Genomic DNA, 12,527 nt, shown 5'->3' with positions numbered 1-12,527 from the left:
TTTAAGGACTAAGATGACCCTCACCGGTTAGCTTGCTGCCCGTGCAGGTACCATATGCAGCCTCTGGCTGTTTGGTGCCGGCTGCGTTTGGCGTCTCTTGTATAAACGGTCTCTGTTTCCAATATACTCGGCTGTGGGGGAAGGGTGTCTCGTGTGGGCATCGGAATACACAATGGCACGAGTATACCGGGTGATCTGCTTAGCTCTGCCTGGACTGCAAGCAGTGACGCGTCACCATAGTTTGCACCTTACCGCGCACATTATAGTCTTGAGAACGCTTGAAACCTGTGTGTATATGGTCGCGATTTCCTTACCGCGGCTGTGTGTGCAGCTTTATTCCCAACCGATGAGGCTCGGTTCATGCTAAAAATGCGTCATACCTCCTTTCTACGAGTTCTTCGGCAGTGCTCCTTTCTCCGCGATGGCTGCCTGGCGCCAGCTGCGAATTCCTGCTCTGTAACCAGTCCGCGATACTGCACACTGCTTGCGCAAGCACGCTTCTCGCTGAGTCGAAAGGCGTGCGCTTGCCAACTGGCTTGTCTATCAGCACTGCCTGTTATGCACACCTGACCACACCCCTGTGGACCGTTTTTTGCTCTCTCTCATTCTGGCTCCCGCGCCTGATATCTCGTGGCCTCGCGCGTTCTCCGGGCGCGACCACCGCGCAAGTGAGCCGGTTGACTTTCGTGTTGGGGAGTGCCGGTTTGTGTACTGCTTCGAGTCCGCTGTGAAGGCGACTGCGGGGCGTTGCTGCTGTTCCATGCACCCGGGGCCGGTTTCACGCGCTCTCAGCGATGACGGAAGACGCGTCGCTACTAGGAATGTACCTACGCCTTCTCGGCGGAGTCTCTATGGCGACCTGTTCGTCGAATTCGAGGTATACTATGTCGGGATTGCTGAACTTTCATGCCACGCATTGTAATATTGGCGGAATAGTTTTGATATTTGGCAGGCCACTTTAACAGCGAACTGCTCTCGTTTTATGTGTCTCAGTGGTTGTTCGTGGCTCGTGACGGAGGGGAAGGCTTCCGATAACGCGTGGCGGCGAAGGTGGTCGTTAATAACTATGATTGATTGCGAGAAACAAAAGCGCACAATTTTGGACGAAGACGAAGGAGGGCGACGGAAACGAGCAATCTGAAATGTAGTACCAACTATCCCAAAAGTCCGTCTTACTCGTGAGGCGAGGCGGGAAAATACTTAACGATTAGCGAACCTTCAACTGTATTTGTTTTTCCTGCCAGAAATCGTCAACGCTTGTCGAAGATGTCGGTGACATAGAAATTTGGTAGTCATACGGCGTATAGTGCGCATACTTTGCCTTCGCCCTGTCGTGGCGGCCAGGATGCCTTGCGGCGAGCTACCCAGCGCTTTTGTTATACACTGCGTCCATTAGTTGACTGCGCGTTGTTGCCTGGAAAGCGTTCGCCCTGGGGAGGCGTTCACTCTTTCCATTCCTCCTGCCTCTCTCGGCATGCGTTCACTGATAATGAGGACGACAGAGAGAACAACGACTATGATGTAATAATAAAGACAGGTAAAATAAATCAGAACGCGTACGGTCTGGCCGCGCACCCGTGCTGGCTTTCCTCTTGTTTCTTTTGTATTACTGTTCAGCCCAAAGTATAGCACGTGAGTCCACCATGGTGCAAGCGTTCCGTATACACGTTTGGTATACTATTTTTATAAGAAGAACAACGTTCAGGCCAACGCTGTTGGCCACAAGTCGTTTCACTCAGTGCCAACACTGTTGGCCACAAGTCGTTTCACTCAGTGAGTGAGTGAGTGAGTGAGTGAGTGAGTGAGTGAGTGAGTGAGTGAGTGAGTGAGTGAGTGAGTGAGTGAGTGAGTGAGTGAGTGAGTGAGTGAGTGAGTGAGTGAGTGAGTGAGTGAGTGAGTGAGTGAGTGAGTGAGTGAGTGAGTGAGTGAGTGAGTGAGTGAGTGAGTGAGTGAGTGAGTGAGTGAGTGAGTGAGTGAGTGAGTGAGTGAGTGAGTGAGTGAGTGAGTGAGTGAGTGAGTGAGTGAGTGAGTGAGTGAGTGAGTGAGTGAGTGAGTGAGTGAGTGAGTGAGTGAGTGAGTGAGTGAGTGAGTGAGTGAGTGAGTGAGTGAGTGAGTGAGTGAGTGAGTGAGTGAGTGAGTGAGTGAGTGAGTGAGTGAGTGAGTGAGTGAGTGAGTGAGTGAGTGAGTGAGTGAGTGAGTGAGTGAGTGAGTGAGTGAGTGAGTGAGTGAGTGAGTGAGTGAGTGAGTGAGTGAGTGAGTGAGTGAGTGAGTGAGTGAGTGAGTGAGTGAGTGAGTGAGTGAGTGAGTGAGTGAGTGAGTGAGGGAGGGAGGGAGGGAGGGAGGGAGGGAGGGAGGGAGGGAGGGAGGGAGGGAGTTGAGTGAAAAAACTGATGGACAGAAAAGGTCATCCTAGCAGTGACCTCAGCTTGTTCCTTCGGATAGCGACGAAGCGCGCACGCACAGCCGCGCCCTTACAGTTAACGGGCACTCGAACCAACTCACAAACACATACCCACTCTCACACGACTCACAAACGCAGGGGGAGCTTTCACAAAATTTTCCCAAATCACTGTCTCTTACAAATCACACCAAGACGTTTGTATCCCGCGCCGAAGCGATTGCAGGATGCCTCCGAGTAGCACTGTCGGGCGTGAGCCCGCATACGCAACACCGCATAGACAGCCTGTAGGCTTGCGCAGGCTTACCAAAGACAGCTGTAATTGGCTGTCTTAGGTAGGCGACATTGCGTGTTTGCATTGAATTACAGCCAATGACCATTATTTCGTATCAGTGTTCGAAGCAATCGCTGAACCGATTGAAACATGTTCTGGCTTTTAATCCCAGGCCGAAAATAGTAAAACTCTGTTCTGCGTACAATAAAGTTTGTTCTCTCTCTCTCTCTCTCTCTCTCTCTCTCTCTCTCTCTCTCTCTCTCTCTCTCTCTCTCTCTCTCTTTCTCTCTCTCTCTCCATACATACATACATACATACCCACAACGATATCACAAGCCACCCATTCCATTGTGGCGACAATATTAAGGCCCGCACAAAGCCTTTCATATTGTGTTTGCAACTACCTATAGTCTAGCTTCACGTTACAGTTAAGCAATGTACGAAGTTGTGCATGTTGATTCGTGCTCATGCTGGTGCGGAACAGCGCAGACAGGCGAAGTACTCGTCCCGCGCATTTCTTCCCCGGTCCTTCGCCAATTGCCTGCGCTGTTCCTTACCAGGGTGCTTGGAAATCCCGCCCTGCAGTGAACGCTGCATGCAGGCATATAGATGATGACCGACCCTTGTCCTTGTCCTCCTCCTTCCTGTTAACAGGTCCTGGAGCAGGAGAAGCACGCGCTGCGGCGCAAGCTGGAGTCCCTGTCCGGCGAGAGCGACGGGCGGCTGGCCGAGCTGCAGGCCGACCTGGCGCAGGCGCGGCAGCAGCTGGCCGACCAGCAGGCCCTGCTGCGCAACCTGGAGAAGGAGCGGGGCGCGCTGGTGCACGAGATGGCCGACCAGAACCAGCGGCTCGCCCAGGAGCTCAAGGCGGCCCGCCGCGCCGAGGACCAGGCGGCCGGCCAGTACCGCAGCCTGCGCCAGCAGCTCTCCATGCGCCGCTCCAGCCTCGACGACCACGTGGCCCAGCTGCAGGGGCTCCGGGACGAGGTATCATCTGTTTATTTATATACACTGCGGTATAAAAGCCTCCTTTCACCCTCCGTGAGGTTCCCGGTCTTCCCCTACGTCTGGTGCTGCCTCTCGGTAGACTCTGCGTTACCCTAGGTGATCCACCGCCTGTCACTTTTTCATGCCGCTTTTTTTCTCCTAAATTGAGGTAGAACGTTTTCTACCCAAGGCGTACGCTCGCCGCCTATCTCTAAGCGCCACTCCTGTCATCATTCTCTACATGGCTCGTTGTAAATAAAAGCACATTTCACCATAGTGCCGCCCATATATGTCACTGAACCCGCTATACGTCTCTCGGTGCTGGTCTTTGCGAAATGGGGAGTTGTGCGAAAAACGAGGGCGGCGGGTTGTAATAAAACAAAAACAAAAAAAGAACGTAAAAACCGGAAAGAGCTAAACGTGACGTGTGCACACCCCGCCTCACTGCACACACACAAAAAGGCTCCAGTCAACACTGTGAACGTTGTGGGACAGCGAAGCCAAACGAGCGCAGGGCACATGATTGAACAGGGCTCAGTGCAAGCGGTGAAATAACCAAAGCAACATGCTTTGTCATTTGCTATGTGGCACATTTCTGAATGATCTTAATCAAATTTGGAGGGACTCCAGTTTTATCCCATCCATACAAACATGGGGCTGTCCGTTTAACGGTGACTGTGATGCCGTAGGAATGGGTTAGAACGGCAGCTTTATGTTATTTCTATTAAGACTGCGACTGACCATCATCCACAATACGTTTGATTTGATCGATTGTAGGGTTGAACGCGCCGACGCAACGCAGGCGATGTGGCGCGCCGTAGTGGAGGGCTCCGAATTTATATTGACCACCTGGGGATCTTTAACGTGCGCCGAAGTCTCGAACACACGGGCGTTTTTGCTTTTCGCCTCCATCAGAAAAGCGGCCGCCGCGGCCGGGAGTCGAACTCGCGCACTCGTGCTCAGCTCCACAATACGTGCCCAAATAGCACTTGCCGCTGTATGAGCTGTTTGAGCAGGCCAACGTCGTAAATTTAGTTTCGGAGTAGTTCCCATTATGCGCAGGTTGCATACGTTTTCTGCAACCATATTCCTTCCATAAAAGGTTATGAATTCACAGCAGACGCCCAGTTGCGAATTGTTTAAAACTTCGTGGTTAACCAACTAATTATGAGAAGTGTATGACACTCGGCACAATGACGGAATCGTATTAGCGGCCAAGGGCAGCATTATTTTTTTTTTTTCGAGATATAGATTGAGAGTTACATAGCATTCGCAGGAAAATAAAGACAAAACGAAACTTTTTTTCAGTTTTAAAGCACTAGCCTTCGATGACTCATTCAACTTCATTCCAGCACGGAAAGGCGTTTTCTTTACAAAAAAATAATAAAACCCCAAGAAATATTAAACAACACTCAAATTGTGTGCCACACTACATTAGCAGTGATGCAATAGGGGGAACGCTGAAAACGTATAGTTATCAGTGGAGTGCGTTGTTAACTACCCGGTATCGTTAGCGTGATACGATCAAACGTAACCGGAGGCCTCACTACAAGCGCCCAGACGTGTGGCGGTGGCTTCGGAATCGCGCAACAAGATTCTGTGACGTCATGGAGAACTGACCTGAAAGTGGCCGGGGAGTTGCCACTGCTTCGTCTGTTTTCTCTAACATCTCCATTACTTTCGCAAAGTTTGCGATAAAATAGGCATCACCGTCATTCGACAAAAGCAGTCTTTTTAAACTCGTATTTTGTCTTAGTGGCGCCCTTGAAAGAAAACAGAAAAGGAAATGCGCATTTACGAAATGAAACTAACTATATTCCAATTCGCGCGGGAAGGGGCCGCTGACCCCAGTAGAGAGAGTGCCACGAGCGGCGCATTTCGCGTTCTTGCTGTTCCGCAGTGGTACCAAGAAGCGTGCATGCAAGGCGGTGCCGCCCCAACCGCCACCGCGCTCCTTGTGCACGTCTCCCGTCTCCCACCATGCGCCCCCGCACCTTGAGCGGACGACTCGACTCGTGCGTCGTCACGTCACGTCAGGCATACGGGCGCGAGAATTGTTTCGCATCTTCCGCGTATTAGCTACAGCGCTGTGGGAAGCGAGGCACGGCACGACGAGAGGGAAGAATCTGCCCCCGTGTTTTCTAATTCCGTCCTTTCTCCTTTGTTTTTCTTTTCTCCCACAAATTCCAGCTTGCGCTCGTTCTGTAGTGACAGCTGTCAGTTGTATACGAGCATGGTTAGGTAACTCGTTTCCAACAACCTGTGATCGTACCGTGTAGATCACGGTTATTGTGGTGGAAATGATTTGGCTGTCCGTATGTCAGCCCGACCAAGTTGTCCAGCGCATCGCTCCCTTTCATTCGAATTGCTTCGGCTATCCTGTACTTCTCCTATACTACGGCGTACTTTTGCTCCCGTCCATGCTTTTGCTCCGCCGTTGGCCCCGTATGTCGAACACGGGATGCATAAGATTAAGTCGCTGTTCTGCCTGTGCTAATGAGATTTGTCTGTTCGTTCATTTTCTTAACGTATCTTTAGATTCGGGTGAGGTTCAGCAGTGGCCGCGGGTGCGGTACTTGCAGGACATTTGTTCGCGTTTGCAATACGCAACCATCACTAGAGCTAAAGAGACATGGATGGGACGAGAAGACGACGGTGCGAGCGCTAGCCATTTTTAAGGCGAAGGCCTTAAGTGTGCCCCGTTGCGGGGAAAGCCGTCGTTGCTATTGCAGTCGATTTCCGGTATACAGAAAAGGACCGCCGCTGTAAATACAGCGTAAAAAAACACATTTGAGTTTCTATGAGAGCTGATCCGGAGTCTGAGAGCCGGATGCCTTACCACGGCACGTTGCTGCGCTGACATCCTATCGCGTGACAGGTGAACGTGGCCGTACGTGAGTCGAGAGAGAGAGAGAGAAAAAAACACTTTATTGGTGAGACACCGGGTTCAGGTTGGGGGGGGGGGGGGGTGGCCTCAGCCCAAATGGCCGAAGCGACCTGTAGTGCCCGTTGCGTCAGGGTCCGTTGATCCACGAGGCAAGAGCTACCCAAGGCCTGCTCCCAGTGGGTGGGGGTGGGGAAGGGGGGGTAGGGGTCCGCGGGGCACTCGCATAAGGAGTGGTACGAATAGGCGCACACCAGCACGGAGAACTTCGATTCTATAGAAGCTGTGGCGTGAAGTTTACGGCCTGCCTGTCAGTCAAAGTAAGTCGCGTCGAAAAACGAAAAAAAAAAAAAAGAAAGCAAAGAAAGAGACGCAAACACAATTTGAGTGAAAAAGTCTTTGGTAACTATCGCCAGAGGCAGCTTTAGACTTCAAAGCACATAAGGAGACTTAAGTGCCCGCGTTTTTTTTTTTTATCCTCTATCCGTGACTCTTTGGCTTCCGTGACTCTTTGGCGCTAGTATATATAGAGTTCCACTGTACAAGCCACCAGCTAGCCCAGTTCAACTCCTTCAATTCGCGACAGTTCAGGCACCAGGCAATATGGATTTGCATGCGACTGTATTGTCATCCTTAACGAAGCCCCGTGATGTGATCCGTCTTATCTGCCCGATCGTCTCACGCTCACCACGGGACGCGGCTCTTGGAAACCGCCGATGGGAAAGGTCCTTGCACTTTCGTCGCCGTCTCATTCGACGTCGCGGAGAACGGCGCAGCACACAACGCGGTGCCAATCACACGGCGGGGGGCCGCTACGCACGGCGGCATTCACTTTGCTGCAAGCGGGATCAAGAGAAAGAGTCTTTCGATTAACGCCTCCGTTGTTTCTACGAAAAAAATGGAAGCGCCATAGGCATCTGCCCGACTCGGTTGACTGAGCACATGGAATCAGCCGCCGACAAAAGAGAGAGAGAGAGAGAGAGAGAGAGAGAGAGAGAGAGAGAGAGAGAGAGAGAGAGAGAGAGAGAGAGAGAGAGAGAGAGAGAGAGAGAGAGAGAGAGAGAGAGAGAGAGAGAGAGAGAGAGAGAGAGAGAGAGAGAGCTCTTTAATGTGAACTGGTGAGGTCAGCCCTGCTAGGGACAAGGCTTGCTACACCAGATGGTGGGTGACTACGTTGATGAGTGGTGAATATTAGACATTAGGGTTACAGCAGAAAGAAGACAAACAAGAAGAGTTGAAAAAAAAAAGGAAAGTAAAAGCAAGAGAATGCTGCCAGCAGAGTCCGGACATAAAAATACAATTGAAAAGATGATCGTTAATGCAAACACTGAAACAAAATGAAAAGTAAACGACGCGAAAAAAAGAGTAACAACACCAACCCAAGAAAAATAAATAGATGAACGCCAGTGACACCAACACAAGCAAAGTAAATAGATGAACGCCACAGTGCGAAAGAGTAGATATCGCGACACACTTGCTCTGTCTGCGATCTAGAGAAATTTCTCTGTGCCGGACTTGCCGACGAAGAAAACAAAAGCAAACACCAGCGATGGATAACTGAATTATACGCCGTGTAGATAATTGAACGTCCCCTAAACCTTTTCATTAACTCCCTCACTAGATTCAGGGAAATGTGTTTGTACGAAGAAGAAACTGTAGTTCATTCTATAAGCTATAGGTGCAGCACTGTGGAGGCGACATTGTTGTCAACAACCCGCCCACTCAGGGTTCCTAACTCGCCGCGAAGGAAGCTACAAAAGGAGCCGGGGCTCTACGGTTCCACTTGCCGAGAGGGGAGAAGGGAATGTCCTTTCAGGACCCCCTTCACGGCGAGTTGGGCCCCCTCAGTGGGCGCACTGTTGACAACAATGTAGCATCCACAGTGCTGCACCTATAGCTTATGGTATGAACTGTAGTTCGAAATTCAGGCATGCGAGCTCATTTTGCTTGCTTTTTGCGTGTTTCCGAAAGGCATCTAGCTGTTGTGCGTTTATAGTTCGGGGCCAACATGAAAGTTTGCAGACAACCATTACCGATGCCAGCGAACTAGGCAGCCGCTTCACTCGATATTGCCGCGAAGCGTGCCTTCTTGTTTATTTATGTTTTTTTTAATAGCGCGGCCTCCTGGACTTGGGAGGCTGACCACTTTCGCTCTTACTCCTTTCTCTTTAAGATAAATAAACAGTCTATCTCTCTCTCTTAATAGCGCGTGGACGCGCTCGACACACTTATCTTGTGTACCGTGCGAAGCGCGCGTATTCTCTTCCTTTCGCATGCCGCATCGGTTTCGGTCCCTTTCGTAGACTGTTCTTGTCTCATGGATAGTGTTCTCGACCGAGTGCTTGGAAAACAAACACCGCGACACTCGATTCGTCTACATTCGTCTGAGCACGTTACACTTTCTTGACTGCTTCTTCGCCGGTTGTGTTTTCTTCAAGTTGATTGCGGAGCACAAGTTCGCTCCAACAAACGTTCATTTCTAGAAAAAGGACATCCCTTCTTTCTTCACTGCATGACAATACCTAAACCTGCGTTTTCTTACTCATATATAGCTAAGCTGTAGGGAAATGTATAACATGAACAAGGGCACGTGTATGTCGCAAGCAGGACGGGACTTCGGCCCTTTCCTCCTAACGCCGCTTTGCACGCTTCCTGCGTTTGTGCACACACACAACCACCGACCATATACACCAACGACAAAGCGTGTCAGTGGCACGTGACTGAGTTTGCCGGTCCACCGTGTACGGCTTCGTGTACACAAACTTCACGCACCGCTGCTCTTTGTGTATGAGTGGGAGGCAGCAGCTGGGACGTATTCTTTTCACTACTCGCGCATGAACCTGGAGCAACTTGTAGGAAGCACGCCGCTGACAACAGCAAGAGCATTGCTAGACGCACGTATAGGTTGGTGATAACGTACCTCGGTAAATGAAACATACCCAATCAGGAAATTGGCAGGTACGAAATAATATATTAGGGGCTGAAGCCCCGTAGGGACTGAGGATGTCGGCGTCTCCTGTCGTCGTCGTCGTAATCGTCGTTTCATGTAGTCACGGTACTAAAACCCCGGGAAAATCCTTTACGCCTCGTGCTAGAACCTAGCGCGTACTAACAAAAAAGAAGAAAAAAAACCACCGGGGTGCTCGTTGACGCCTTGCGCTGGAGCGCTTTGTGCTTCACAGACAACAGACCTTTACAGCGGAGCTGTATACCTGTACCCCCATCGGTTTCATCTCCGTTGTCAAAACGCCAAGGCGCCAAGAATACACTTATACACTACATGCTTCGCCCCTCCCAACGTTTTACGTTAGTGGAGATGGCTCGGGATTTTTTTTTTTTTTTCATAGCTGCACAATGGCTTCAAGGGTCCACGCAAAATAGAACTTTGCTCAGATGAAGACAAAAGACAATTTTGCTCAGTTTGAAAAAACTAGCCTAAAATGATATAATTGGCTTCAGTAGTTTGTACAGTTGCCTCACAGAAATGTTTGCAGCGGTCCGAGGCTGGAATCACATCGAAACTCGATTTTGATTGTCCCGGCCGCGAGCTACCACAAATCGGCAGCACTCGCTTTTTCACACACAAAAAAGAAAAACACAAGAAGTGATGAAAAAGTATCAACTTTCGCGCTGCCTGGTGCATTATGGGCAGGAGTGAAGCAATAGAGGCCAGCACTAGAAGCATCGTTATCAGTCCGTTAACCGCGCGTTAGCATTCAAATGACCCAATTAAACGTAACTAAAGGCCCATCACTATCTGCCCAATCACGTTTCTGGGCGGTGGCTTAGGTTAGTGGTCGCCACTCGCATGAACAAGATTCTGTGACGTCATATAGAAATCGCTCGAAAGTGGCTGGGACTCTTCCTGTGGGTCTCCCATGTTTCCCTTAACATCTCCATTATATGTTGGAAGTTTGCACTAAAAAAAGTTATCGTTTTTATCGGGACAAAGAAGTCCGTTTAACGACCCAAACTTATATTTAGTGGGCATGGCCCCTTTAATGCGTGATTTAAATTTCGAAAGGGAAAACGTACAATAATATGTTCAGGCGTCCTTTGCCTCTTCGGCAGCGGCCAGAGAGCGTCGACTGACCTTTTACTTTGTGGCATTTCTTTGTCCGCCTTCTTCAGCCTTTGACGCTGGCTGTACAGTAAAGGTCGTCGTCTCGCTAAACCCGCTGCTTTCTTTCCCACCCGACGATGCGTGTAGGGCTCTCTGACGCAGCTTCCCATTGTCGCCAATGGTTGTTTCCCGACTTCGCGGATATGTTCTCACCGCTTCTTCGGGGTCGCACCGAGACACGGAAGTTAACAAAGTGTCTTTCATGTCTTCGCGAGACGGTACAGAGAGAAAAGGCTGCGCGACGACCCGCCGCGAATGACGCGTGTTCGAGATAGAGGTCGCGGTACATATCTGCGTTTCTGAAAGTTCGTGCTGAGGGCGCGACAGCGACCCTGCCGAATGAATGTAAACGGCCTCACTTTTCCGAGACAGTTCGCTTTCGAACTGGCAGCCTTGCCGTTTGGACAGTGATGTGAAGACAAAGGAATCTTTTTTGCGGCCTTCGTTCGATCGCGCTGACCTGAAAGGGGCGTGCGTGGCGTGGAGACAAGATTGAGAACGGTTTATGTGATACACGTTCTGTAAACCGACGATCGCTTTGTTCTCAGTCTGTTTGCAGGGACGGGTCAAATACCCGTTTGCGGAGTCAGAAAGTGGACACATACCGTTATTTTATTTTTGTACGCAGCTGTGGCGTGACCTGGCTCCTGCTTGTTTAATTTTTACAGCGGAGCTGTCTATTGCTACGATGCCAGATTTTATGGCGTCCTCGCGGAAAACCGCAATGTGGGAAAGTAAGTTTGCAAAGACCAAGCTTACGCCCATAAGGTCCCAGGCGTTCATATTTTGATATATGACAGCTTATATTGAACTGAGAAGATGTCTTTTCAGTGACGCATTTTTGTTGAGCAGTGAAGCCGACTTTAAGGTGATTGTTCCTAGCTAGGTCAGTTTATAAAGACCAGGCTTACACGGATAAGGTCCTAACAGCTTCATATTCCCGTAAAAGATGGTTTATATTGAGCTTAAAAAACGTCTTCCCAGCAATGCATTTGCGTTTCGATTAGAAGTGAAGCCGACTTTAAAGATATCCGTGCAAGCTTTGTTTCTGTAAGCTTGCTTGTCAACATTGCGTGTTCCACAGTAAGACCTTCTCATCAAGACATATGCGATGTGAAAGGGGCCAGATAACAGCGACGCGAGTGTAATCTTTGATGGCGCGTCCGACGAACGGGCCGGCGAGGCAGCACGCAAGCGACGAGCGTGAACCGACGATGCATACGGTGATTGAGAGAATGCCGCAAAGCGCCTTCGGCGCCAGGGCGCCAACTTGGAAGAGTTCAAGGGCGCTCGCGCGCCATGTTCCAAAGAGACTTTCTCGGTCGCCATTTCGGCTCGAGCTGCAACGTATGCGACAGTCTGTGATTTGATGACCACCTGACCGCGGCAGACACGAAAGTCACATTTGCCGGAAAAGCACCGCGTTAACACCCCCCAACGCACGCAACTTCGCTAGACATTCCTTCACTGAGTAGGATGGCCGATTAAATTTTAAGGATACTTACAGGTAAACGAGTTGCTACGTCAATTCGCTCTCACATGCATGTGTGTTGTCTGCGGCAACCTGACGCGAGTTGACGTTCATTCAATTTGTGAATCCCTAATTAAGAAGCTTGTGACGGGTAACATATGGAACTGGAGTGTTCTATTTAACCAAAGTTAACTTGAGGACCCGTGTGATGATCTGTGTCCGCGCACAGTAGAATACGCACTTGGGCGCATTCTCCGTTGGCAGACAAGTGTTGGAAGTCCGGTAAAGATGTCACGCGTCCATCTATATAACGATGGGCCACAGTTGTGCAACGAGGCGCCTCTTGTGCATCTTATGAGAATGTTTTTGCTACGTTTCTCATCACTTGTC

General features: G+C 50.1%; 1 protein-coding gene across 2 annotated transcripts in view; it reads left to right on the top strand.

Annotated features, from left to right (window-relative positions):
• Positions 1–12,527, top strand: part of LOC144146143 (BICD family-like cargo adapter 1) — a 188,878-nt gene that overhangs the window by 146,141 nt on the left and 30,210 nt on the right. The window contains exons 1-2 of one of the 2 annotated variants that reach the window (XM_077678101.1): positions 617–877; positions 3,327–3,659. In XM_077678101.1, coding sequence (XP_077534227.1) covers positions 761–877; positions 3,327–3,659 — 450 coding nt within the window. In that variant the 5' untranslated portion in view covers positions 617–760. Of the gene's footprint in view, positions 1–616; positions 878–3,326; positions 3,660–12,527 lie in introns of those variants that run through there. The other variant, XM_077678100.1, reaches the window with a different exon arrangement.

The sequence above is a fragment of the Haemaphysalis longicornis genome, unplaced genomic scaffold, assembly GCF_048455015.1.
Source record: "Haemaphysalis longicornis isolate Haplotype H1 unplaced genomic scaffold, Haemaphysalis longicornis Haplotype H1 scaffold_7, whole genome shotgun sequence".
Lineage (NCBI taxonomy): Eukaryota > Metazoa > Arthropoda > Arachnida > Ixodida > Ixodidae > Haemaphysalis > Haemaphysalis longicornis.
The sequence above is the reverse complement of the archived record's forward strand: the minus strand, read 5'-3'. Positions and strand labels throughout refer to the sequence as shown.